Raw genomic sequence first — 26,173 nt, 5'->3', positions numbered from 1 at the left:
TACAGAAAACATTAAAACAGAGGTATTCAACCTTTTCCAGGCTAGGGACCACTTGATGAATTGATTTGAATAATTTTTGGCATACTACATTACATTTTAATTTGTCCGAATACATTTTATTGTGGGTACATTATGCTTTTAATTTAGTTTTTTATTAGCATATTAATCAATTTTGTTTGATGCCTACTTTCATTTGTCCAAAAATATTATTTTGTATTCAAACTTTATTTGGAGGACCCCCTGTAATACCACCAAGGACCTCCAAAGGGTCCCCGGACCCCCTGTTGAAGACTCATGCATTTAAAGGGACACAAGGCAAGTCTGAGTATTATTTCTCTACTAGCTCCCCCTAGTGTCTGGGAGTAAATGCGTTCTATATCTGAAACTATACGAGACTGAAGGACACCGGGTCGGATACAGCGAACTTGCAAGTGGGGTATTCTTCCTACAGACGGTAGGGGCGGGCGAGAGAGTCTTCATTCGTCATGTAATGAGTCATTTAACCATATACCGACTTACGAAGATGATTTATTAACATAAAAATGCTGCCTTGTGTCCCTTTAAAGTATAAAACTGTAACATCAGTGTATCTTTACAGTAAATTATAAATTCATCGAGCTTCTTCTACTTTTACGATTTAATACATTTTCCGGGTCTGTATATTACTATTATTGTTTTAATATTAACAGGCTTTATATGAACATAAAAAAAATCAGGTACTGTCTAGTCAATTATTTTTAATGTGGCCTTTAATTGGCCCTCTGGGAGAGATAGTGTCAGTGTCTTAATGATGTAAATGTCTCTTAAGTACACATTTCCCTGTCTGTAGGGATGTTTCTTTATACGTTTTCCTAGTGTAATCTTACATTACGTTTCTATTCTATGTCTTTGTCTATTCTATGTCTTTGTTTATTCTATGTCTTTGTCTATTCCATTATATGTCTATTCTATTCTGTTCTGTTCTATTATATTCCATTATATGTCTATTCTATTCTATTCTATTCTATTCTATTCTATTCTATTCTATTCTGTTCTATTCTATTCTATTCTATTCTATTCTATTCTATTCTATGTCTTTGTCTATTCTATTCCATTATATGTCTATTCTATTCTGTTCTATTCTATTCTATTCTATTCTATTCTATTCTATTCTATTCTATTCTATTCTATTCTATGTCTTTGTCTATTCTATTCCATTATATGTCTATTCTATTCTATTCCATTATATGGCTATTCTATTCTATTCTATTATATTCTATTCTATTCTATTCTATTCTATTCTATTCTATGTCTTTGTCTATTCTATTCCATTATATGTCTATTCTATTCTGTTCTGTTCTGTTCTGTTCTGTTCTATTCTATTCTATTCTATTCTATTCTATTCTATTCTATTCTATTCTATTCTATTCTATGTCTTTGTCTATTCTATTCCATTATATGTCTATTCTGTTCTGTTCTATTCTATTCCATTATATGTCTATTCTATTCTATTCCATTCTATTCTATTCTATTCCATTATATGGCTATTCTATTCTATTCTATTCTATTCTATTCTATTCTATTCTATTCTATGTCTTTGTCTATTCTATTCCATTATATGTCTATTCTATTCTGTTCTGTTCTATTCTATTCTATTCTATTCTATTCTATTCTATTCTATTCTATTCTATTCTATTCTATTCTATTCTATTCTTTTCTTTTCTATTCTATTCTATGTCTTTGTCTATTCTATTCCATTATATGTCTATTCTATTCTATTCCATTATATGGCTATTCTATTCTATTCTATTCTATTCTGTTCTATTCTATTCTATTCTATTCTATTCTATTCTATTCTATTCTATTCTATTCTATTCTATTCTATGTCTTTGTCTATTCTATTCCATTATATGTCTATTCTATTCTGTTCTGTTCTATTCTATTCTATTCTATTCTATTCTATTCTATTCTATTCTATTCTATTCTATGTCTTTGTCTATTCTATTCCATTATATGTCTATTCTATTCTATTCCATTATATGGCTATTCTATTCTATTCTATTCTATTCTATTCTATTCTATTCTATTCTATTCTATTCTATTCTATTCTATTCTATGTCTTTGTCTTTGTCTTTGTCTATTCTATTCTATTCTATTCCATTATATGGCTATTCTATTCTATTCTATTCTATTCTATTCTATTCTGTTCTATTCTATTCTATTCTATTCTATTCTATTCTATGTCTTTGTCTATTCTATTCCATTATATGTCTATTCTATTCTGTTCTATTCTATTCTATTCTATTCTATTCTATTCTATTCTATTCTATTCTATTCTATGTCTTTGTCTATTCTATTCCATTATATGTCTATTCTATTCTATTCCATTATATGGCTATTCTATTCTATTCTATTCTATTCTATTCTATTCTATTCTATTCTATTCTATTCTATTCTATTCTATTCTATTCTATTCTATGTCTTTGTCTATTCTATTCCATTATATGTCTATTCTATTCTGTTCTGTTCTGTTCTGTTCTATTCTATTCTATTCTATTCTATTCTATTCTATTCTATGTCTTTGTCTATTCTATTCCATTATATGTCTATTCTGTTCTGTTCTATTCTATTCCATTATATGTCTATTCTATTCTATTCCATTCTATTCTATTCTATTCCATTATATGGCTATTCTATTCTATTCTATTCTGTTCTATTCTATTCTATGTCTTTGTCTTTGTCTTTGTCTATTCTATTCTATTCTATTCTATTCCATTATTTGTCTATTCTATTCTGTTCTGTTCTGTTCTGTTCTATTCTATTCTATTCTATTCTATTCTATTCTATTCTATTCTATTCTATGTCTTTGTCTATTCTATTCCATTATATGTCTATTCTGTTCTGTTCTATTCTATTCTATTCTATTCTATTCTATTCTATTCTATTCTATTCTATTCTATTCTATTCTATTCTATGTCTTTGTCTATTCTATTCCATTATATGTCTATTCTATTCTATTCCATTATATTCCTATTATATTATATTCTATTCTATTCTATGTCTTTGTCTATTCTATTCCATTATATGTCTATTCTATTCTGTTCTGTTCTATTCTATTCTATTCTATTCTATTCTATTCTATTCTATTCTTTTCTATTCTATTCTATGTCTTTGTCTATTCTATTCCATTATATGTCTATTCTATTCTATTCCATTATATGGCTATTCTATTCTATTCTATTCTATTCTATTCTATTCTATTCTATTCTATTCTATTCTATTCTATGTCTTTGTCTTTGTCTTTGTCTATTCTATTCTATTCTATTCCATTATATGGCTATTCTATTCTATTCTATTCTATTCTATTCTGTTCTATTCTATTCTATTCTATTCTATTCTATTCTATGTCTTTGTCTATTCTATTCCATTATATGTCTATTCTATTCTGTTCTATTCTATTCTATTCTATTCTATTCTATTCTATTCTATTCTATTCTATTCTATTCTATGTCTTTGTCTATTCTATTCCATTATATGTCTATTCTATTCTATTCCATTATATGGCTATTCTATTCTATTCTATTCTATTCTATTCTATTCTATTCTATTCTATTCTATGTCTTTGTCTATTCTATTCCATTATATGTCTATTCTATTCTGTTCTGTTCTATTCTATTCTATTCTATTCTATTCTATTCTATTCTATTCTATTCTTTTCTATTCTATTCTATGTCTTTGTCTATTCTATTCCATTATATGTCTATTCTATTATATTCCATTATATGGCTATTCTATTCTATTCTATTCTATTCTATGTCTTTGTCTATTCTATTCCATTATATGTCTATTCTATTCTGTTCTGTTCTATTCTATTCTATTCTATTCTATTCTATTCTATTCTATTCTATTCTATTCTATTCTATTCTATGTCTTTGTCTATTCTATTCCATTATATGTCTATTTTATTCTATTCCATTATATGGCTATTCTATTCTATTCTATTCTATTCTATTCTATTCTATTCTATGTCTTTGTCTATTCTATTCCATTATATGTCTATTCTATTCTGTTCTGTTCTGTTCTGTTCTGTTCTGTTCTATTCTATTCTATTCTATTCTATTCTATTCTATTCTATTCTATTCTATTCTATTCTATTCTATTCTATTCTATGTCTTTGTCTATTCTATTCCATTATATGTCTATTCTGTTCTGTTCTATTCTATTCCATTATATGTCTATTCTATTCTATTCCATTCTATTCTATTCTATTCTATTCTATTCTATTCTATTCTATTCTATTCTATTCTATGTCTTTGTCTATTCTATTCTATTCTATTCCATTATATGTCTATTCTATTCCATTATATGGCTATTCTATTCTATTCTATTCTATTCTATTCTATGTCTTTGTCTATTCTATTCCATTATATGTCTATTCTATTCTGTTCTGTTCTATTCTTTTCTATTCTATTCTATTCTATTCTATTCTATTCTATTCTATTCTATTCTATTCTATTCTATTCTATACTATTATATGTCTATTCTATTCTATGTATTTGTCTATTCTATTCTATTCTGTTCTGTTCTATTCTCTTATATGTCTGTTCCATTCTATTATGTGTCTGTTCCATTCTATTCTATTCTATTCTATTCTATTCTATTCTATGTCTTTGTCTATTCTATTCTATTCTATTCCATTATATGTCTATTCTATTCCATTATATGGCTATTCTATTCTATTCCATGTCTTTGTCTATTCTATTCTATTCCATTATATGTCTATTCTATTCTGTTCTGTTCTATTCCATTATATGTCTATTCTATTCTATTCTATTCTATTCTATTCTATGTCTTTGTCTATTCTATTCTATTCTATGTATTTGTCTATTCTATTCTATTCTATTCTATTCTATTCTATTCTATTCTATTCTATTCTCTTATATGTCTGTTCCATTCTATTATGTGTCTGTTCCATTCTATTCTATTCTATGTCTTTGTCTATTCTTGTTTATTCTATTCTATTCCATTATATGTCTATTCTATTCTATGTCTATTCTATTCTATGTCTTTGTTTATTCTATTCCATTCTATGTCTATTCTATTCTGTTCTGTTCTATTCTATTCTATTCTATTCTATTCTATTCTATTCTATTCTATACTATTATATGTCTATTCTATTCTATGTATTTGTCTATTCTATTCTATTCTGTTCTGTTCTATTCTCTTATATGTCTGTTCCATTCTATTATGTGTCTGTTCCATTCTATTCTATTCTATTCTATTCTATTCTATGTCTTTGTCTATTCTATTCTATTCCATTATATGTCTATTCTATTCCATTATATGGCTAATCTATTCTATTCTATGTCTTTGTCTATTCTATTCTATTCCATTATATGTCTATTCTATTCTGTTCTGTTCTATTCCATTATATGTCTATTCTATTCTATTCTATGTCTTTGTCTATTCTATTCTATTCTATGTATTTGTCTATTCTATTCTATTCTATTCTATTCTATTCTATTCTCTTATATGTCTGTTCCATTCTATTATGTGTCTGTTCCATTCCATTCTATTCTATTCTATGTCTTTGTCTATTCTTGTCTATTCTATTCTATTCCATTATATGTCTATTCTATTCTATTCTATGTCTATTCCATTATATGTCTATTGTATTGTATTGTATTGTATTGTATTCTCTTATATGTCTGTTCCATTCTATTATGTGTCTGTTCCATTCTATTCTATTCCATTATATGTCTATTCTATTCTATTCCATTATATGTCTATTCCATTATATGTCTATTCTATTTCATTATATGTCTATTCTATTCTGTCTTTGTCTATTCTATTCTATTCTATGTCTATTCTATTGTATTGTATTCTATTCTGTTCTATTAAACATGTGTTTATAAAGCACAATATGCCCAAATAAGCATTAAAACAAAATATCAACAAAGCAGGTATTTCACTTAATTTATTGGTGACTAATTTCTTTTCAGTTTTCATTTAACCTTCATACAATTATTTGAAAATCTATAAGACCCCCGAACAGTAAAAGATACATCTTAGGGGGTCATCTTCAAAAGAAAGCAAAACATTCAACAGAAGACAATACTGATAGTTTTCCTTTATACAGTTACCTTAACAATTAAGAGTAAACATTTTTACAATTGTATCCTTTGTTACAAGGACTGCCTCTTCAGTTTTATTCTGTATTGACATTTATGTGTAACTATTAATAGGCTTTTAAAGTCTAAGTGGCAAGCAGAACTCCTCCCGAGCTGTGAAATGTTTTCTTTGGACACTGGAAATGTGTGCAGAATGTGTTGTTATTGTTTTTTTCTTAAATCATGTTCACATTTTAAACAGGATTTGTTTAACATTAAACATATCAATAGCAATAAATTCAGTTCCTCCAAGGAAATCAGCCAACCTAAATTCAGAGGCAAAAGTGTTTCTTGTAGGTTAAAGTGTCCATCATATATAATTACAGTAGCTCTTAAACAGCCATACAGACGAGAACAGCAGTAGACCATTCGGATGAGAAGGTCAGATCCTTTGGTCAATAATAAAAGCTGAAGATAGCAGACCTATCCTCAACCTAAACCCTATTCTACCATTGTCCTTTACAAAACATCCTTCATAAAGATCTAATCAGATCAACCAAACTAAACTTTTGTAGCAGAAAGAAAAAACTGGATGTTAAGTGCCGAGTTTGCACAATCCAAACTAAAGAAAAGAAATATTTAGATCAACGTGTTATTCTTCATTTAAAAGTCTTGAATCTCGATCCTGGAAGTATCACTGGCCATTTCTTCACTTCGCCAGTATCAAAATCCCAAAGTGAGATAATTATCCTTGTGCCAAATGAGAGAGATGTCCATCCATAACAAAACACTGGAATAGAGGGAAAGACATCGCTCTTGTGGAAGACAAAATCAAACCGTATCTCACTTTCTTTTGTCCATAAAAATATATGAAGCAAAAAAACACATTCATATTCAACAGAAAGAGCAGGGAAAGAATTGAAAACCAGGAATTAAAGGTCCATATCCAGTGAGATTCCCTTCAGTGCTTAATGCCGAGATAAACAGGAACAGTTCACTTCATTTCCCGTTTCTTCTGTTCTCTGCAGCAATAATTGTCTTCATTTTTTTCACCTTCCCTTAAAACAGCTTCACCTTTTTAACAAGTTAAATAATAAAGAATATCTTCTTTCAATAAAATAAACAGTTGCTCCAGTGAAATCTCATTTTAAAGAGTCTTCTGTACAAGAAATCAAAGTCTTTCTGAATAAATCCAGGATAGAGGAGGCAGACGGAGATATCCAGCAACTCAGCAGAAAATTGCACAGGACCAAAACATTACCCACAATGCAACACTGAAAGATTCATGAACCCATACACTCTCTTCAGTGGGTGTTATTCACTCGTGATCCTTTGCATTCTGCATCATGGTAATAAATAAGAGACACGAGCGTACATGAGACTTATCATGAAAACTCACATTATATAACCAATATATAAACAAAATAAATCTCAGCTTAATCGCAATGATAAAACGCAAACTAATATTCACACATAAAACCCTCGGGTCAGCAAATGTCCCTCACATGGGCTGATGGTGTGACTGTTTATGTATTATGCACTGCTATTTAACTTAAAAACATTTACACTGCACAACTACATGAATGTGTGTGTATAAGCACGTGTGTAGACTGAAATTCAGTCGATGAATATCTCTCATGTTATAACAACACACAGAAATGCAAAGAGAGGGATATGGTCCCTCAAACCCAAATATTGGGAAGTCACAAGAACCATCAAGGCCAATCACACACACACACACATGCACGCACACACAAATAAAATCATTTTTGTTTTGTATGAAAGCGGTGTTGATCAACATAGTGACTAAAATCTTTACATTCATTCCAGATCTGTGCAATTTTATCTCCAGCCTATAAGTTCATAAATCACTCGGGTCATTATTAGACATCATTGCTCTTTTTAATATTTGACCTCCAGGATGGAGGGGTTGGACTCCATGATGGCGACGATGATGCGGTCGATATAATCCTGCAGACGAAAGTTAATCTCCTCTTGTTTGTGAATTGCCTCCATCAACTGCACACACAAATAAATCAACACAATTAATATCATAATCACTAAAAGCAGAAACGTACAAATTGTTGTGTGTACTACAGACCTCTCCGCGGGAGACGTTGTTGATCTCGGCAGCGAGAGACTCGGAGAGAGACTCTGTAAACAGACTCTTTGCTCCCTGGATACTCAGATTAATAATCTGACCGTTCAATTCATCATTCTGTTCCTTCAGACCACGATTATCCTGCAGACGGAACGAGCAAATAACTGTTACTTTAATAGCTGTTTTAAACCACGTTTACCTGTTTGAGTCCGAGTCTTTACCTGTTTGAGTCTGCGTATCTCCTGCTCCAGCTCATTCTCTCTCATGTGTGTGTTGTACTCCTGCAGACCGTTGCTCGACGATCGGCCTCTTCTCGCCTCCGTCTCCAACTTAAACAGCTGCAGATGTTCCAGCTGCTTTCTCAAGTCCTCTATCAACTACACACAAACACACATACATTAACACAGAGAACACACACAACCACACATGTGATGCCAACACACAATCTCTCACCCCCTGCGTGCACTCCTTCTCTTTGTGATTTGTGTGACGTTCGTGACTCATTTTGTCAGACATTTTCTGTCGAGATTCAGATTCTTCGTTTAGTCGCTCACTTATGTCGTCCAACTCATCCTGGAGCTTCCTCTTCTCCTGGAAAGGGAGATTTTTACACAGATCAAATATAAATGAGAGAGAGATATATAACACAGCAAGCAATTATTATCTTAAATGAATACAACACACTATGGACTTTAGCTTTTTCACCGTATCCCCCAGAGTTAGATACATATATACCTTTTTCATTTCCGTGCATGCTGTAACTCTGTCTGACGCACCCACCGCTAGCCTAGCTTAGCACAAAGACTGGAAGTAAATGGCTCCAGCTAGCATACTGCTCCAAATAAGGGCGGGGTGATTAGCGCAACTTTTGCATGAACTCTCTGCTCCTCACCACGGGGCTTCTCAGGTGCTGCGAGCAAATCACTCCGCCCAAGTAGCAGTGCTTCGCCTTCTGAGAATATAGTTCCCAGTATGTATACGGTTAAAAGATGGCTGTGTCTTGTTATTTGTACAAAATGTGACTATACAAATCACAACATATAAATAGGAAAATGTTGGCGTTATTTTGTCACTTATTGGGAGCAGTATGCTAGCTGGAGCCATTTACTTCCAGTCTTTGTGCTAAGCTAGGCTAGCTGTGGGTGCGTCAGACAGGGTTACGGGACGCACAGAGATGATAAGGGTATGTATGCTAATTCTGGGGGATACGGTGAATAAGCTAAAGTCCCAAGAAGTTGGTGTATTTCTTTAAAATACGCCTAATAAACACATCCAAGACGTCTCGGCTAAGACAAGGCAAAAAATCTTTACTTTAAATTCTTATGATTTTTGGCATAAAAAACGATAATTTTGACCAATATAAAGTATTGTCGGCTATTGCTACAAATATGTGACTTTGGTTTTGTGGTCCAGGGTCACGTACAGTAAAGTACATTTTCTTGATTCAGTGTAGATTTAACTAAATAAAACTTTAGACTTTGTTTGTACATAATCCATACTTGTGTGTGTGTGTGTGTGTGTGTGTGTGTATGTGTGTCGGTGTGTTGTGTACCTCCTCTAATCTCTCTATGTTGGCTCTCAGACAGGGAACGCACGACCTCAACTCGCTGTTCTCCTCATCCAACTGATGCAGTCTGAACACACAGAAACACAAGTATCCAAAATGATATTTTCTTTCAGGGCAGAGCACACAATGATAACATTTAAACACAAAGAAAAACACTTTTCTGTTAACACAGCCGGATTTCGTTAAACATTGAGCCAAGTGAGAAATATGAGAGATTCAGCGTCAAACTGTACATCTGCTCTCCTCCAGTAGAAAACAACACAGAGTAAGATATTAAAGGTCACCTAATATGAAAAATTCACTTTGATATGTTGTTTAAACATAATTGTGTGTTGCCTGTGTGTGTACACAACCACCCTGTAATGATAAAAATCTGCCCACTCCTTTTGTTTAAATCCCCGTAACACCTCAAGCGGTAGAAGTGGCAAAAACGCGCTATTCGCACGTAGTTGGATGCTTGAACATTTGAGTTTACTCGCTTCATTCACGCGTAAAATTCTAGTTATTCGAGACATTCACGCAGAAATTCGCGTCATGGGAGGGGCTTCTGCAACTCCGCTGAGACTCCGCTTGCTTTGTGTAATCACGTCACTACTACAGCAAGGTCCTGATTGATTAACGCGGCGCTGAAACTGCCGAAGTTCAGATTTTTAAACAGGATGCCTAATCGCTTCTTTGCATTGACTTAACATGTAAATCACTCGCACTTGCCGCCTCTACCGCATCTGGTGTAAACCCTGCATTACGGGACAAGCTGTTGGCATTTTCTGAGCAAAGTGATGTCATTTTGCACAGGCTCCGCCCACAACCATCAATAGCACGGTAAAAAAGATGGACGACGCCTGTTCGCTCGCTTCAATTGGTGAAAAGTAAAAATATTTAAAGTGTAATTAAATTGTTTAGTTGGTCTCAAGTCCCATTGAATAATATGTGGGAGGCGGGGCTTATGACCTATACAAGGACCAGTCACCAGGGGGCGATCGAGACGTTTTGGCTTTAATTTTCAGGTCTTGTGAGGCACGCTTGCATAGGACACAGTACATATCTTCTTTACATAGTTTATAATGAATGTGTGGTAATGAATTAAGTAAGTAAGGTGATTGTCTTGTAAAACACTCTTATTGTGTATATTTTGGGTATACATGACAGTAAATGTTCAGGGAAGCAGCAGCTCATTTGCATTTAAAGAGACACACACACAAAAACAGCACTTTTTCCTGAACACCCAAAAAATATAATGCAATATAATGTGAGCTGTAAATCCCTTCTTAAATCTCAATCTGACAGTGCATCTTGTACATGATCATCTTGCATATTTAGGAGAGAAATATGATGCCCCGTCTCTCTTTAATGTCCTAATAGTTAAGAGACATTGCCTAAAATATACTTGCAAATAAAATTAGACACTCCTTTGTTTAATAGTAAGCAGTAAACAGCCCTGGATATGTCCCAGACTATTAAATCAAGTATATGTATAGTGATGTCTTCACACTGACCTGGCCTGAAGGTTCTCGATCTCGAGATCTCTCTCTCGCTGTAGTTTGGTAAGAGCGTCTCTGTGTTTACGAGTGAGCGCGAGCGTGTTCTCCTCCGAGCGGAGCTCCTGTTCCTTCAACTGCTCCTCCAAAGCATTCGCTCGGTGAACCAGAGTCAGATTCTCCTGCCGCAGACGAGCAATCTGCTCCTCGCTTTCCGACGAATCAGTCTCGAGTTCACACACGCGCTTCTCCAGCAGTAACACCTGCCAATACACACAAAAGATTTTGATATGAGTCAGGTGTTGCTAAACAAACAAGAGATCCTCATTCGGGACACGATTTATTTGATTCTCAACCTTGTCCGTGATGTCCCGATCTGCGAGGTCCAAAATATCTTGAGTCAGATCGCCCATAACATCCAGATTGGTGGACTGCTGCAGGTGTCTGAAAAATACGCACATAAATTCAGCGGTCACGCATGGTGTGTTTAAAAGTGAAGCTTGATAAATTGAGAGAGAAGTTTCTCACCTCGCTGCTTTTTTACTGGACAGCCTCTTACTGGAACTAAAAATGAAAGAACAAACAGGAAAGAGTCAGGAAGAGAGAGAAACGAGAGGAAAAACTCTCTCTCCATCCGTGACCCGTGAACCACAGGTCAAAAAACATCCAGAAGATGGAGGTGCTCGGCTCTGAATCAATGCTCTCCTTTCAAAGCTAATAACCTCACAGTCGATGGAAAAAACACGTTATTTTAACTGAGGTGTAACAAGGGAGTGTGAAAGGAGATGTTGTGCTACTTTGTTCCCCTTACGGAGGTATAAGCCTGCAGAAACTCCCTCGTCCGTCTTATTCACAACTGTTAAATACAGCCAGTTCAGTTCAGAAAACTAAGCTCTTGTCTGTGTTTTCTACTGCTGGAGAATACATGATGAACTATTCATTTATAAGTATCACTGGAACTATATCACTATATTTACACATCCTATTGTGTTAAAACACTGGCTTACTTAATTATACACAGAGTTACACTGTTACATTATTCATATTAACTTCACAAACACACTATTGTGCACAAAAGCAACTAGCAGATGGTTTGCGTTCACCACAACACTATGTGGCAAAACCAACAGCCTTCCTGATTTTGTAACTCAGATGTTCCTGGATCAACATTACAATCGATCAACAAGATTCAAGGGATGAGTTTATACTTAATGTAAAGTTTAAGCTTATAACCAGGTATAGCTGTTTTTAAACTGTTGTTATTCACCTATCATTTCCCTCTGATTTTAGAAATACGCTATGGTTAGGGTTTGAAGCAGAGAGAGATTTCTACAGAAATGTTTAAACTTGTTGACCCAGGAACATCCTTGATCTGGTAAAATCAAGTCAAGGAAAACCAACACAGGCCATGTCACACTGTAGAAATGTCTACATGTTAATAAAACACACAATGCAAGCAGTGAGATGTGTGTGTGTGTACAGAACACGCAGGGAAACTCATGGCGTGTTACCTATTCATCTCTAGTAGCTGCAGACGTGTGGACAGATCCTCCAGACGGCTGATCTGCTTATGACAGTGAGTGCAGAAAAACTCCAGTGCTTCAGACTGAAGGAAGCTCTGAAAACTAGCAGGAAAAGAGCTGGGGCTGAGGACAAGTGTGGAGACGAGGAGAAATGAGGAGAAGAGCGGAGATGTGACGAGTAATAAGGACGAGAGTAAAGACGTGAGAAGAAAAGAGGAGACGTGATGAGAAAAGAAAAGAAACGAGGAGAAAAGAGAGACGTAAAGAGAAAAAGAAGAAGAGTAGAGATGTGAGGAGAAATGAGATAAGTGGAAATGTGATAAGAAATGAGGAGGTCAGTGGAGCCGTGAGGAGAAATGAGGAGGAGAGTGGACCCGTGAGGAGAAATGTGCAGGAAAGTAGAGATGTGAGGAGAAATGAGGAAACGTGAGGAGAAGAGAAGTGATGAGAAATGAGAAGAAGAGATGAGACGTGAGGAAAAATAAGCAGGAGAGTAAAGACGTGAGGAGAAAAGAAGTGAGGAGAAAAGAGGAGAAAAATGGAGAGGTGAGGACAAATGAGCAGGAAAGTAGAGATTTGAGGAGAAATGAGGAGAAGTGTGGAAACATGAAAAGAAATAAGGAGAAGTGAGGAGAAGTGAGGAGAAGTTAGGAGAAATGAGGAGAAAAGAGAGACGTGAAGAGAAAAACAAGAAGAGTAGAGATGTGAGGAGAAATGAGATAAGTGGAAATGTGAGGAGAAGTGAGGAGGAGAGTGGAGCCGTGAGGAGAAATGTGCAGGAAAGTAGAGACGTGAGAAGAATGAAAACGAGAGTAGAGATGTGAGGATAAACGAGGATGCGAGTGGAGATGTGAGGAGAACAGTTTTTAAAATGAAGAGAAAGGCAATGTAGATTCATGTAAAGTGTTTGAGTGTTAACATAAGGTGGGGGGAGGAAAAAGAGAAAAACACGAGGAACATTTCATTGAGTTGGGTCAGAAGGTCAGAGGAAGAGATCTACACAGAGGTGAATAATATAGTGCAGGAGCAGTGTGTGTCTATAGTGAGTCTCTGTGTGTGTTCATGTTGTGTTCTCATGTTCTTCTCTCTTGTGAGTTTGACAACCAGCACTTTAGTTAAACAATAACCATAATGACTCAACCTTTACCCAGTTTAAATAATTAGCTCATGAAATACAGAGAGAGATCTGTCTGACCAGTCAGCAAAACGCTTTTATGTTACTGTACCTCCATCTGCTCTAAAGCTATCTCACATAAAATACATACACAAGATAAAAAGTAACCTATAATATCTCAAGTATAATAATAACAACACCTCACAAACATCCACACAAATGTTTCTTTATCATACACACTGTTCCTAATGACCTGAGACTTGGAGAAATCTATTATTTGTAGGTATTGAAGTTTATTGTGTGTTACCTAGGTGTCAGCAGCATCAGTGGGCGGGGCAGTGGACTGTCTGGGTGTGGGCGTGACTCTGCATCTCCCTCCTCTTCCAGACCCTCCCGTCCATCCTCCTGATCGGCCAGCAGCAGGTCCGATGCGTTATTACTCTCACCGAAATCCTCAAAGTGCTCTTCTTCGCCTCCAATCACAGCCATCATACTGTGGCCATTTAAATCAGAGCCCAGTGTGAACCTATCAGAAAAACATCACATATACTGTGTTAAGAGTATGTGAATGCTATAGTAAGTACAAGATAATCAAAGAATCTTAAATTTTCTTGTTACTGTAATTGAAACTGTAAATAAATGTGTTGTTGTACTCAAATCAGGGTACCCACACCTTAGTTAACTTCAAATTCAAGGACTAAATGTGGGGAAACATTTCAAGTGAGAGTAAGGTTACATCGTGTTACCTTTAAAGATACATTGTTACAGATCCCTTTAGAGGGAACTCGCGCTGCATCACTGCGGTGACACTTTGGGGACGCCTCCAGGGGTAAGTGCGTCTGAATTTGTATATCAAATTTAACCAATGATGAGGCTTAACAACAAAGACAGGATGATGCGAAAGCCAGGAAGTATATCGCTATCTGAAATATTGCCAAAGACGGCGTTACAGGGACGCAGGAAGTATGGCAAGGAAGACGCAGCGTCTCGTTCCCTTCTCAGGGAACAACAGTACATGCGTAACAAGAAACATTTTCATTTGCCAAAAAAAGCATTTTGGTATGAATCAATATTCACATACAGAAGATATAAGCATTTAAACAGTTTAGCACGTGTTCAAGCACATTCAATGACCTGTATCTATGCATGTATATTTTCAAAAACTTCCCAGGGCCTTGAATTTTCTCCCCCAGATTCACAAACTTTCAAGGATTTCAAGGACCCGTGGGAACCCTGTATATGTATTTGCATTTGAATAAAGCCGCGTTACCGCTTTCAGACATTTTTTAATAAAACAATGCCCTTCCATCTTCTTCTTCATTGGATAACTCCTCTCCCGTGATCACGAGATAGCAAGCGTCCACCGAATAAACACTTCGGGATATTGCCGGAAGAAGTATGTTATCCGAGTACTTCTCACGTACTGTTTTTGAATATCATGAATTCGGACATTCTCATCGCTTACTGCTTTTTGCCTACTTTATAGTATGGGCGTAGGTGGTTTCGGATGCAGCCATGAAGTCCTAACTCGGTTTTAGGGCTGGGTATCGATTCAGATGTTCCAGATGGATTTCGATTCACAAGCTATCAAATCGATTCAATTTCGATTCAATTTTCGATTACGGTTCTTGGGTAGGTTTTTATACTCGATTCTCGATTCAACTCAATGAATATAGATTTAATACAAATACTATATTAATAAAAAAGAACAGTGAACAGCACTTTACAAGTGGGTAATTAATAAAAAAATTTAAAGCCACAACACTAACGTTGAAGAAGACTAGTAATTAGATTAAAGTTAATCTTACATTCAATGTTTGCGGAAATAAATATGAAAGAAAAAAATCGATTCTGCTCTTTGAGAATCGATTTTTATTAGACCACGTTTTACAAAACGATTAATCGGAAAATCGGTTTTATTGGTGAACTCAGTGACCCAATCAAGTTAACGTTTATGATTTTTGACATTTTTTTAAACATACACAGAAAAACAAATACAAAATAAAATCTTAAACATGTACACGATCACGCACAAAAAAGACAACATGTCTACTATGTCAACTATTACGCTAAACTTTTTTTGCACTACATTCTACTCGTTTTATATCCCACATAACAAAAATACATATAAGAAACTAACCCCCGCATTAATGTAACATTGTGATTGGCTGCACATAGCACACATGAAGACAGCGATCGCATTTTCAAGCGATTCGTTCAGTCTTTAGAGACTCTTAGCAACTGGGCACACAGCGTGACAAAAAACCAAACTACCTCGCTCAACAGCAAAATGCTAATGACTCCAAATACATTAGCCTTTAACAGTCGTTTAATAGTTAAAAGAGGATTACATAAGATTATAAATTTGTGCTCCTGTGACTTACATAGTTCAATCTCTGAACATTTCAGACAGACATCTGTGACCCAATAAACCTGAATCAAGGACCAAATCTCTGTATTAGCAAAGCTATAAATGTTCACAAAGTATACAGAGATGTGTGTGTGTGTGTGTGTGTGTGTGTGTCCATAACCGAGCAGCAGAGCCTTAATCTGATTTAAAGCTTAGTAACAGAGACAGAGTGTGTGTGTGTGTATGTGTATTTTTAAGAACATACATTTGTTAAATCTGATTAATCACCATATGCATGAACATATGTTCAATTTAACACAGAAAAACACCTGTAACAAATACACAAACCCAACTGATACTCCTACATCTTATCAACCATACAGCAATCACCACAACATTCAGACGAGGATTATTTCAGGCAAAATATACGACAAAGGAACTCACAGCACCAGACAAATATCTGCAAGTTATCATTAAATTCAATGATTATTTCCTGAAACTTTCAGTGTGAGTTTCAGGAAGGTCAGCGTTGGTGAGACGGCGTGACCCTGATATGCTAAATTAAGAAAAAGACGCAAGGACACAGAGAATATTGAATCAACCTCAATAGTTGCGTTTCTATTACCCTTAAATTGCGCAAATTGAGATTGCAAATTTAAAATACGGCCAATGGAAACAAGGCAATATCGCAAAAACTCCCATTATGGCAAAAAATTGTACGCCCGCATGAGGTGGTTTTTCAGGCAATTCAGAATATGTGTATTTCGCAAAACAGAAACAGTTTATTTACATTTACAGGTCACCTGATGCAAGTACGTCACATAATTATTATTTGAAGACAACACAGTATGTGCTTAAACCTCCCAGAAACACCTCAATACGTGTCTGCTCTGAAATATAAAAAGTAATAATGTTTGGATAACACTCCAACATCATCTCTTTTGATTTAAAATAATACCTAGTGTGGTGGATGTGATATTAGTAAACCTACCAACATCAGTCGACGTGATGTTTGGAATGACTTATTGCAAGAAGAAAAACTATGTTTCAGTCGCACATCATCGATTCATGGAAATGCCGTCATTTCGTATCGGCTTTTTTCAACATAATAAAATAACACAAGTTTTGTGCAAATCTGCAATGGAAACGCAGCTAATGACCAAGTAAAAGAGAAAAAGACCATTGAGGAGAAGTGATGAATAAACTCTGGACAACAGGAAGACAGAAAGTGCAAACTACACATTTCCTCCAACCAGGAGACAGGAAAATAAAAACTGACACTGATAACACAAATACACACAGACAGGAAACAGGAACACCTCAGTCAGCTGAGAATAATAAGAATCACCAGTCAGCAGACACACACACACACACACACACACACACACACACACACACACAACAAAACTACAATTAAAACAACAGAATTTGGTACAAATATAATATGACATGAAAAACACCCTTATATTTATCTAAGTTCACACTGTTCCAGTTGTGTGGCATTAGAAGCTAAATGGCAGGAAATGTAAGAGATGGATTCACAGAGATCTCATTGTGCTGAGTAGTGATATTGTATCGTGAAATTATTGTTTTATGTGAGATTACGGACATAAGACAACACTTTAACAACTTGCTGATACATTCAAGGTTACTAAACCTCACCAGTAAGACTTTTGAACTGATTCATGGAATCAAACCATTTCAACTGATTCATAAATAAATTTAATACATTTATCAACACTTTGGATAGTTTACCCAAAAAGGAAAATTACCCCATAACTAGAGCCCTATAAAATCCGTTTTATTTTTTCCCAAATTCCGTTTTATTTTTTCCCAAATTCCGTTTTTTCCGTTTTAATTTTTGCAAATTCCGTTTTATCCGTTTTAATTTTTGGCAATTATATTTTTTACCCTTTACTTTTATTTTAGTCATAAAAAGAGTGTGCCTTTAATGTTAATGATTAAAATGTAAATGATTTGGGGAAAAAACTGGATAACAGAATTACTTAATGACTGTAAAAGATGCATTTACACACGCACGCACATACACACGCACACAACTCAATTCAATGCATTGTTTAGTGTTGTTGCAGGAGGCTACCACAAGGTGTCAAAGCAGTGGTGTCTTCACAAGTGCCTTAAACACATCGGTCCAGCAGAACGCGATCCATATTTTATATACGATCGCTTGAAATGCATATAACTTTACAAACATACACAGGATAGTGATCTGACTTAGGACAGCATGAGCACGCAGCTCTTTGCACGTGCGAGCGAAAGAGAGACAGAGAGCGGCGCCATGATGCAGATGATTATATTTTAAATGCGAGGGATAGTTGGTTTGCCTCAGCTCGCTTGAAATGCATAAAACTGAACAAATACATGAGGATTTGTGTTCGCACTTCAGACAGATGCGTGAGCGCGTGCACGTGAGAGAGGTACAGTGAGACAGACGTGGATGAGAGAGTGCATGTATCTTTGCGCTCACCGTGAACAGAGTGTTGACAAAACTTCCAAAATAACAGTTCTCCGGTCACATAAAAGTCATGTGAGACCTGCTCGGAACTAAGTGCTTAGCGTCGAATTTCTTAATTTTTTCGCTGACGAAAGCAGAGTCGTGGAAAGTCGCTTCGCCATGGTTTCAGTGTTTTGGAGGGGGTCTGAAACGACGGGTGGGGGCGTGTCGCCCAGATTTACTTCCCCCGGTCTGCATTTCCCCCAGACATACGTTCGTCTCCCACACAAAAACATAATTTTATTCAAAATATGTAAAATTCCGCGTTAATACTAAATTCCGTGTTAATTAGCCAATTCCGCGATTCCGTCCGCGATTCAGTGATCGCGGAAATTATAGGGCCCTACAAAACTTACTCACCCTCGATGTATATGATTATCATTTTTTGGGTGAACACAATCGGAGTTATTAAAAATGTCCTGGCTGTGCCAAGCTTTATAATGGTAGTAAATGGTGCTTCTGATTTAAAGTCCAACCATCCTTCACACAAGTGATCCACACGGCTCTAGTGGGTTAATAAAGGCCTTTTGAGGGCGATCGATGCGATTTTGTTAAAAAAATATCAATATTTAAAAACTAATATAACTAGCTTCCGGTAACAGCCGACGCGCGTTCACGAGAGAGTGCGTTTCCAGTGTATAACATAGGACGTACTGTATGAGACGTAGTGGTGTAGTGGCTACGACACTAAGTATCGTATGCTACTTTTTAAATATAAAAATTTTAAATATTGATATTTAAAAAAACAAACAAAAAAACCTGCATTGATTGGCAGAAAAAAAAACTATTACACCATTTGCGCCATATGGGTAACTTTTACTTTTTTTAACTGACTTATATGGGCTACAAAATCAAAAGCACCATTTACTACCATTATAAACACCCAGGAAATTTTTTTAATACAACTCTGATTGTGTTCATCAAAAAAAAAAGGTTATCATATACATTAAGGATGGCCTTAGCGTGAGAAATCATGGCGTAATTTCATTTTTGGGGTGAACCATCCCTTTAACAATAACTGTTTTATACGACTGAAAATTTATTGAGTGTGTTAAAATGTCTTCTTACGCCAAATATAAATAATAATCCGAAAACGCATAGGGTCATGTAAACGCATAAAACAGTTTTCTTGTCCATAAACGCCTAAGCAAAAACCCTTCGGTACAGGTAGTTTTTTGCTTATTTCTTCGATTTCACGTTGCATGTAAACACCTTAACCAGCTCTCGCAGCTTTTTGTTCATATGTGCATGTCTTCAGGTGTGAAAGATAAAGGTCACAAGCGTAAATAAGGGCAAAGTAACGCATAAAAGTCTCCGCTTGACTAAAGCAGTTGGTAGAGAAACTGCAAAAATCTCATGTTACATGTCAAAGCTCATGTTACATTTACTAGTGATGTTACGTTCGTGAACAAATCGTTCTTTTTGAACGAATCTTTTAGGTGAACGAATCGTTCTCGTTCACGCCATCCATTGACTTATATTTCTCGTTCACTGAAATTTCCCTCCCTTCTTGAGGAGCACGGACAAATGAAGCGCGGCTTTCTTTCTGCCTTCAAAGGGTGACAAAAGTACAAGCCAATGGCAATCGAATACGAGTTGTGGCCGAGCACATGATTGGCTAAACATACTGAATGAATACGCCCTTCACTGACCGAGTCGCTGTTTTGAGTCTGAACGAACGAGAGAGAGATCGCGTTCTTAAACAAACTGAATGACTGGTACAAGTTACAACCTAATGAATGAGAGGGATCTTACAAAAAAGCGAGTGCAATGTAAACAATCCTGTGAAAGAATCATGTGGTTTTGTTTTAGTAAAGTTATAGTAACCATATTTAGGCGGGCTATTTACCTTAATACAAATTATTATCAAGGTAATTACTGTAGAAAAATTTGGTATTTCTGTTTAATATAGTTTTACTACAACTATCTTGGTCACTCTGGTTACTGTAGTAAAAATAAATTAAATGTGTGGCAGCTGTTGTTCTGTTACCCTGAGCCAATCGTCTATAGAAGTTTGAGCTGCTGAACGAATCCACCCTTTCACTGAACTTTAACGTCATCTGCGTCTGAACGAAGTCTTGAACGACATGACCGAAACTATATGATTCGTGAATGAGGATCTGATTACTGACTGAACCAGAGGAGGCATGCCAATCACTCACAGCACGGGAGTCTTTATTTACAACAAATCCAGATTAGATGTACTATAAATGTACGTGTGAGGGGGGTCAGAGGCAGTTTTATAACACCTTATTATTAATATCTGTATCAATATTATCATTAATATATCATTATTAATATCCTTATCAAATATTATCCTTATTACTATTATTGATATTATTATTACTATCATCATATATTATAACTACTATTATCATTACTACTATTGGATGTATCAATATTACTATTATTTTGATTATTAATTTTTTTTTTTTTTTGTATTATTATTGTTATTATCTCTACTATTATTTATAATCCTCTTCCTGATCCTCCCTCTAAGTCCAGATGAAATTTGTATATTTATTAAAGGTGCAGTGTGCAATTTTTAGAAGGATCTCTTGACAGAAATGCAAAATAATATACAAAACTATATTATCAGGGGTGTATAAAGGCCTTTAATAATGAACCGTTATGTGTTTATTACCTTAGAATGAGACGTTTTTATCTACATACACGAGGGCCCCCTTACATGGAAGTCGCCATTTTGTGTTTCTACAGAAGCCCTTAATGACAAACGTTTTTTACTAAGTTGTCTCCGACGATGACGTTTGTCCGGTGATGGCTACCATAGCTTCTTTGTGTGTTTCAAAAGCGAGGGGTGAGCAGTGGACTGAGCCGTTGGTTGCAATTCACAACATCACCACTAGATGCCACTAAAATTTACACACTGCACCTTTAATTAATTTGTTTATTATTACTATTACTACTATCTGTTATTTCATATTAATAGATTTTTCATTATTATTAATATTGATACTATTATTATTATTATTATTGCTATTATCACTTTCCTTATCCATTTTGTTTATTTATTTATTTATTTACTCCTAATTATGTCTGTTATACTTCTGCTCCTTTATTCAACAATTTCAACTGTCATATCTATTATAGTTACACACACACACACACACACACACACACACACACACACACACTACTGGCTGTTATGTTATGTGTTTTGTTGGTCTTTGTACTTGTATTTTTTTTCTCATCTGTAAATATTGTATTTTTCTGTTTGCAAAAAAAAATAATAATAAAAAAAATAAATAAATGTACGTGTGTCTTAATATATTCTGTAGCTTGATAAAATTATGCTTAGTATTTTATAATTTGAGCTTTATTAAAAACTAATGAGTTTTTGCAAAAATTTTTTTATTGTCTTATAACACATAATGACACACATCTTCGCCACCTATTGGTGTATTTATGTAAAATTAAGAAATGGTCACTGAACGAATCAGTGAACGAATCTGAACGAATCATTTTGGTGAACGAACTGAAAATGAACGAGTCACCTAAATGAACGAAAATTTCCATCACTAACATTTACAGGTTCGGCAGACATGACAAGAGATACAACATAGCTAAACACAAATTTCTTGCCGTCTATTTTGAAGTCACTGCCTGAGAGAAACCTGACAAATCTCATGTAAACGCAGTTGTCTGCATAGCCGGTTTATTGATTTGCATGTAAACAGGTTTCTATAATAAGCTAATTTTTTATAGTTAACCGCTTATTCTGTGTGTTACCTGTTGCGTTCATCTCCATCCGTGAGTGTGTTTTCAATGCCGCTGTCGGTCTCCACGTCCTCGTGAAGTTCTGGATGAACCAGAGCTGTCGTATCTTCATCCGTGAAGGTTTCACACTCACTGTAGGCGCTCTCTGATCCGAGATAGGCACTGTCAGAGACCTCCGCCTGCTACAAACATACACAAACAGGTTAAAAATACAGTGACGGCAGACAGACTCATGAATGCATTTCATGCAGACATAAACAACACGCTAAATGCACTTATTTAAAGCACCATTCCACCTGTTCCCACTTTCGCATCAAGTTCATGTTGGTGCATATTGCACATTTAATTCCACAAATGTCTTTTATGTTCCACGCAAAGGATTCAAACAGGTTTAGATGGTCAGTAAATAAGGGCGAGTAAATAATGGCAGTGCCGTTGTTTTTGGGTGAACTAGTGAAGAAAAGCAGGTTCAGGGAATGCTGTGATCATGTGTTTTTACAAACAAGAAAAGACCAAGTAGAAGTTTATGTGATAGATAACTGCAGTACTGTGAAAACATGTCTGCTGTTCCTAACAAACTAATGTGTTGCTTTGTTTTTATGGAGACACTTCTCATCTAAATGCCCCATTCGACCCGATCCCATTATTTTAATGGAGAGCTGCCCATATCCAGCAACACAAGCGACAGTGACCATTTCCGGCCGAATGGGGTGTATCCAATGATGCACCAAAGTTGATAAACCTAGCAATGGGAAAATAATTAAAACTAGAAATTTTGTTTTAAAAAATCAATTTATATTAAAGCGAATAGCGCAGTTCACACCACAACAATACCGATAAAGATACAATAAACGATATTGTTGGGATCACTTTCTGAGCAATTTTTTTCCCAACTAATGAACGATAAACCATTGACAGCCAATCAAATTTATTTGAACTTCAAGTGCACGCGCATTTGAAATGACAGATGACATGGTGAAAAAGCTCATTGCTGAGGTCTAACATAAAATTACCTCAGGTATCCAGCGCTAATGCAGTTGCTGTGAAATTGACTATGTCATGTTTTTCATACTACGTCAAAAGTTAAGATTAGATTACGCAAAATGCAGTGTGTTGAGGACATCTTAACATATTTTGTGACATGTAAACAACTGCAAAAGTTTTTATTACAGGAAATATGCAATATTAAAGGCCATTAAAGGTAAGTGATTTGCGCAAGTACTGCGCGCGTGAGCGAATTAGCATAAAGTTATCGTTATTGTCCAGTGATGTGGACGCTAATAGAGTTATGGTTATAGACATGGTTAAAGTGTGAACGGCCCTTTACTCATTTGTTTATAATCATTTCTAGGACAACAAGAATTAGGAACGCCTCCTAACCACCTTATTGAAAGAGACGGGAGACACACAGCGACAAAGTCGTTACTTATGTTAACCAACACTGCTAAGCTGTTATCTCAAACACTTGCTAGTTCATGGGTCAAGTCAATTCATTTGCATTGAACCAGCAACACTTTAATGGCCAGACAAAGATCTATAAAGATTTTATTATTTTGGAGTGATTACATGACATTGTAAATGACAAAGTGTAAAAATTCAAAAGTTTGGATATACAGTACTGTATTATTACTATTTAAAATATCTTTACATTTTAGTAAACTGAATTAACTCATATTATAAAAGTAAATATATATAATTTTTCTTTAAACTATAATTTTATTTAAGACTCCTAAGATTATATATATATATATATATATATATATATATATATATATATATATATATATATATATATATATATATATATATATATATATATATATATATATATATATATATATATATATATATATATATATATATATATATATATATATATATATATATATATATATATATATATATATATATATATATACACACAATTATCAATACCGTGTTAATACGACGTGTGATAAATCGTAAATAATTTACCAACCATTTAAAATTTGGCCTTTAGAGCCAAAATGGTTACAAACGATCTTTCTACCTCGCTACTCTTGTCTTTTTGATTAAAATTATTTGGTGTAAAAACTGAGAAAAAACATAAGCAATACTAAAGATTTGACTAACAGCATCCTTTATTTAAAATAAATAAAAATCGCTATTGTGATAATATCACTATCACAAGTTATTTCGGCCAAGATTATCAGGGAGTGAAACTTTGACATCGTGAAAGCCCTAATAAATAAAATCCTGCATTATAAACTACTGTCTGTGAATATGCACCATAATAGCAATAAACATCAGTACACTAATCCTGGTACATGATAAATAACCTTTAATCATCAGTCAACCTTTAACACAAACTTTGATCGCTCACATAAGGAAACAACATTTGCTGACCATTATAAATTAGTAACAAAAGCTCCAAAAAACCCTGTAAGCTATGAATGAACCTTTAACCTTCAGCCAGTCACTCCATTAATACCTGTAGCTCAAAACCTGACGTACCTGCGCGAGTCCACGAGGAGCTCAAACAGCAACAGAAGCCATAACCAAAACCATTCTCACTATCAGAGTACTGCCTAACAAACCTTAACAACAACTGCTTCCTCTCGCAGGCACGGTCAACATATAGACAGAGTCAACACAGCGAGCGAGAGAGAGAGAGAGAGAGAGAGAGACAGAGAGAGAGAGAGAGAGAGAGAGAGAGAGAGAGAACACTGTCTGTGTGTTCCTTTGGAAAATAAGGACCAAAGTCTAAAGAACACCGGGACCTGCAATGGGTGGAGTCTGTGCCCAATTCACATCAATGTGCCAATAAAATTCTCACAACACTATACAAACTGTGCGTTCACATTCTAAGGGTGTGTCTCAAAACCCAGCGAGCAGCCTACATAGACAGCACCTTTGGAAATCAAACACAGCTGTGATGCCCAAACATGACGTCCAGGGCGGCAGTCGGCTAGGATTATAAACATGAGTGTTTTTCATGTGAACTAACAGCAACCGATAACAAGGCATTAACAACACATAAAACACACAGTGTGTGTGTTTGTATGTATGTGTGTGCTTTAAAAAAATCCTTCATCAACATGTCCTGTATATTGTCAGCCTTGCATGCATGTGTTTGTTCCTCTGAATGAGGTGTTACACTAAACCACCTCAGCCCCGTGTGTTTTGAAAGCAAACATGGGAACAGCACAGCCATTCATCGCTAACAGGAAAAAACACAGGTGTGTGTGAGTTTGTGTGTTTCTTTAGAAGTGATGTTGGCAATAAAATAGGGGAAAATCTGATTCCAAAAACAGGATTCAGGAAGAGTCATTTATACATTTGTAAATACTGTACAAGCAGCGTGGAAAGATGTCTCTGTAATCATCACTTTTATTTATGACCTCATTATAGGGTGTGTTTCTTATATCATATTTCACAAAGGTTTAACCCACGTTATGTAACTTTGTGCACTGGGATACCTTCAGACTGAAGAATCACAGTCAAAATATTTTTATATAGTGACTGCTGAACTATAAAATGTAGCTTGAATCTGTATTTTATGTTGATTATTCATTTGTAAACGGGACAGTTTAAAGAAAAATGTAATTCTGTCAATACATTTCTTTGTTCAGCTAAACACAAAAGAAGATATTTTAAAGATGATTTCGTTTGTAATGAAGCAGATCTGGGGCACCATTGACTTCCATTAAAAATAATAC

The 26,173-nt window shown here is 35.0% G+C and overlaps 1 protein-coding gene across 2 annotated transcripts in view; it reads right to left on the bottom strand.

Moving 5' to 3' along the window:
* Positions 1–5,939: 5,939 nt before the first annotated feature.
* rab11fip3 (RAB11 family interacting protein 3 (class II)) overlaps positions 5,940–26,173 on the bottom strand; it is a 31,401-nt gene continuing 11,167 nt past the window's right edge. Inside the window, exons 4-14 of one of the 2 annotated variants that reach the window (XM_073864060.1) lie at positions 22,488–22,657; positions 14,180–14,398; positions 12,747–12,881; positions 11,764–11,799; positions 11,592–11,679; positions 11,254–11,498; positions 9,743–9,824; positions 8,644–8,781; positions 8,412–8,567; positions 8,191–8,331; positions 5,940–8,108 (exon numbers count right to left, since the gene is read on the bottom strand). In XM_073864060.1, the coding sequence (XP_073720161.1) occupies positions 7,992–8,108; positions 8,191–8,331; positions 8,412–8,567; positions 8,644–8,781; positions 9,743–9,824; positions 11,254–11,498; positions 11,592–11,679; positions 11,764–11,799; positions 12,747–12,881; positions 14,180–14,398; positions 22,488–22,657 (1,527 nt within the window). In that variant the 3' untranslated portion in view covers positions 5,940–7,991. The remainder of the gene's footprint in view (positions 8,109–8,190; positions 8,332–8,411; positions 8,568–8,643; positions 8,782–9,742; positions 9,825–11,253; positions 11,499–11,591; positions 11,680–11,763; positions 11,800–12,746; positions 12,882–14,179; positions 14,399–22,487; positions 22,658–26,173) is intronic. The other variant, XM_055182009.2, reaches the window with a different exon arrangement.

The sequence above is a fragment of the Misgurnus anguillicaudatus genome, chromosome 25 (genome assembly GCF_027580225.2).
Source record: "Misgurnus anguillicaudatus chromosome 25, ASM2758022v2, whole genome shotgun sequence".
NCBI classification, from domain to species: domain Eukaryota; kingdom Metazoa; phylum Chordata; class Actinopteri; order Cypriniformes; family Cobitidae; genus Misgurnus; species Misgurnus anguillicaudatus.
Note: the sequence above shows the minus strand (reverse complement) of the source record. Positions and strands in the feature narration are given on the sequence as shown.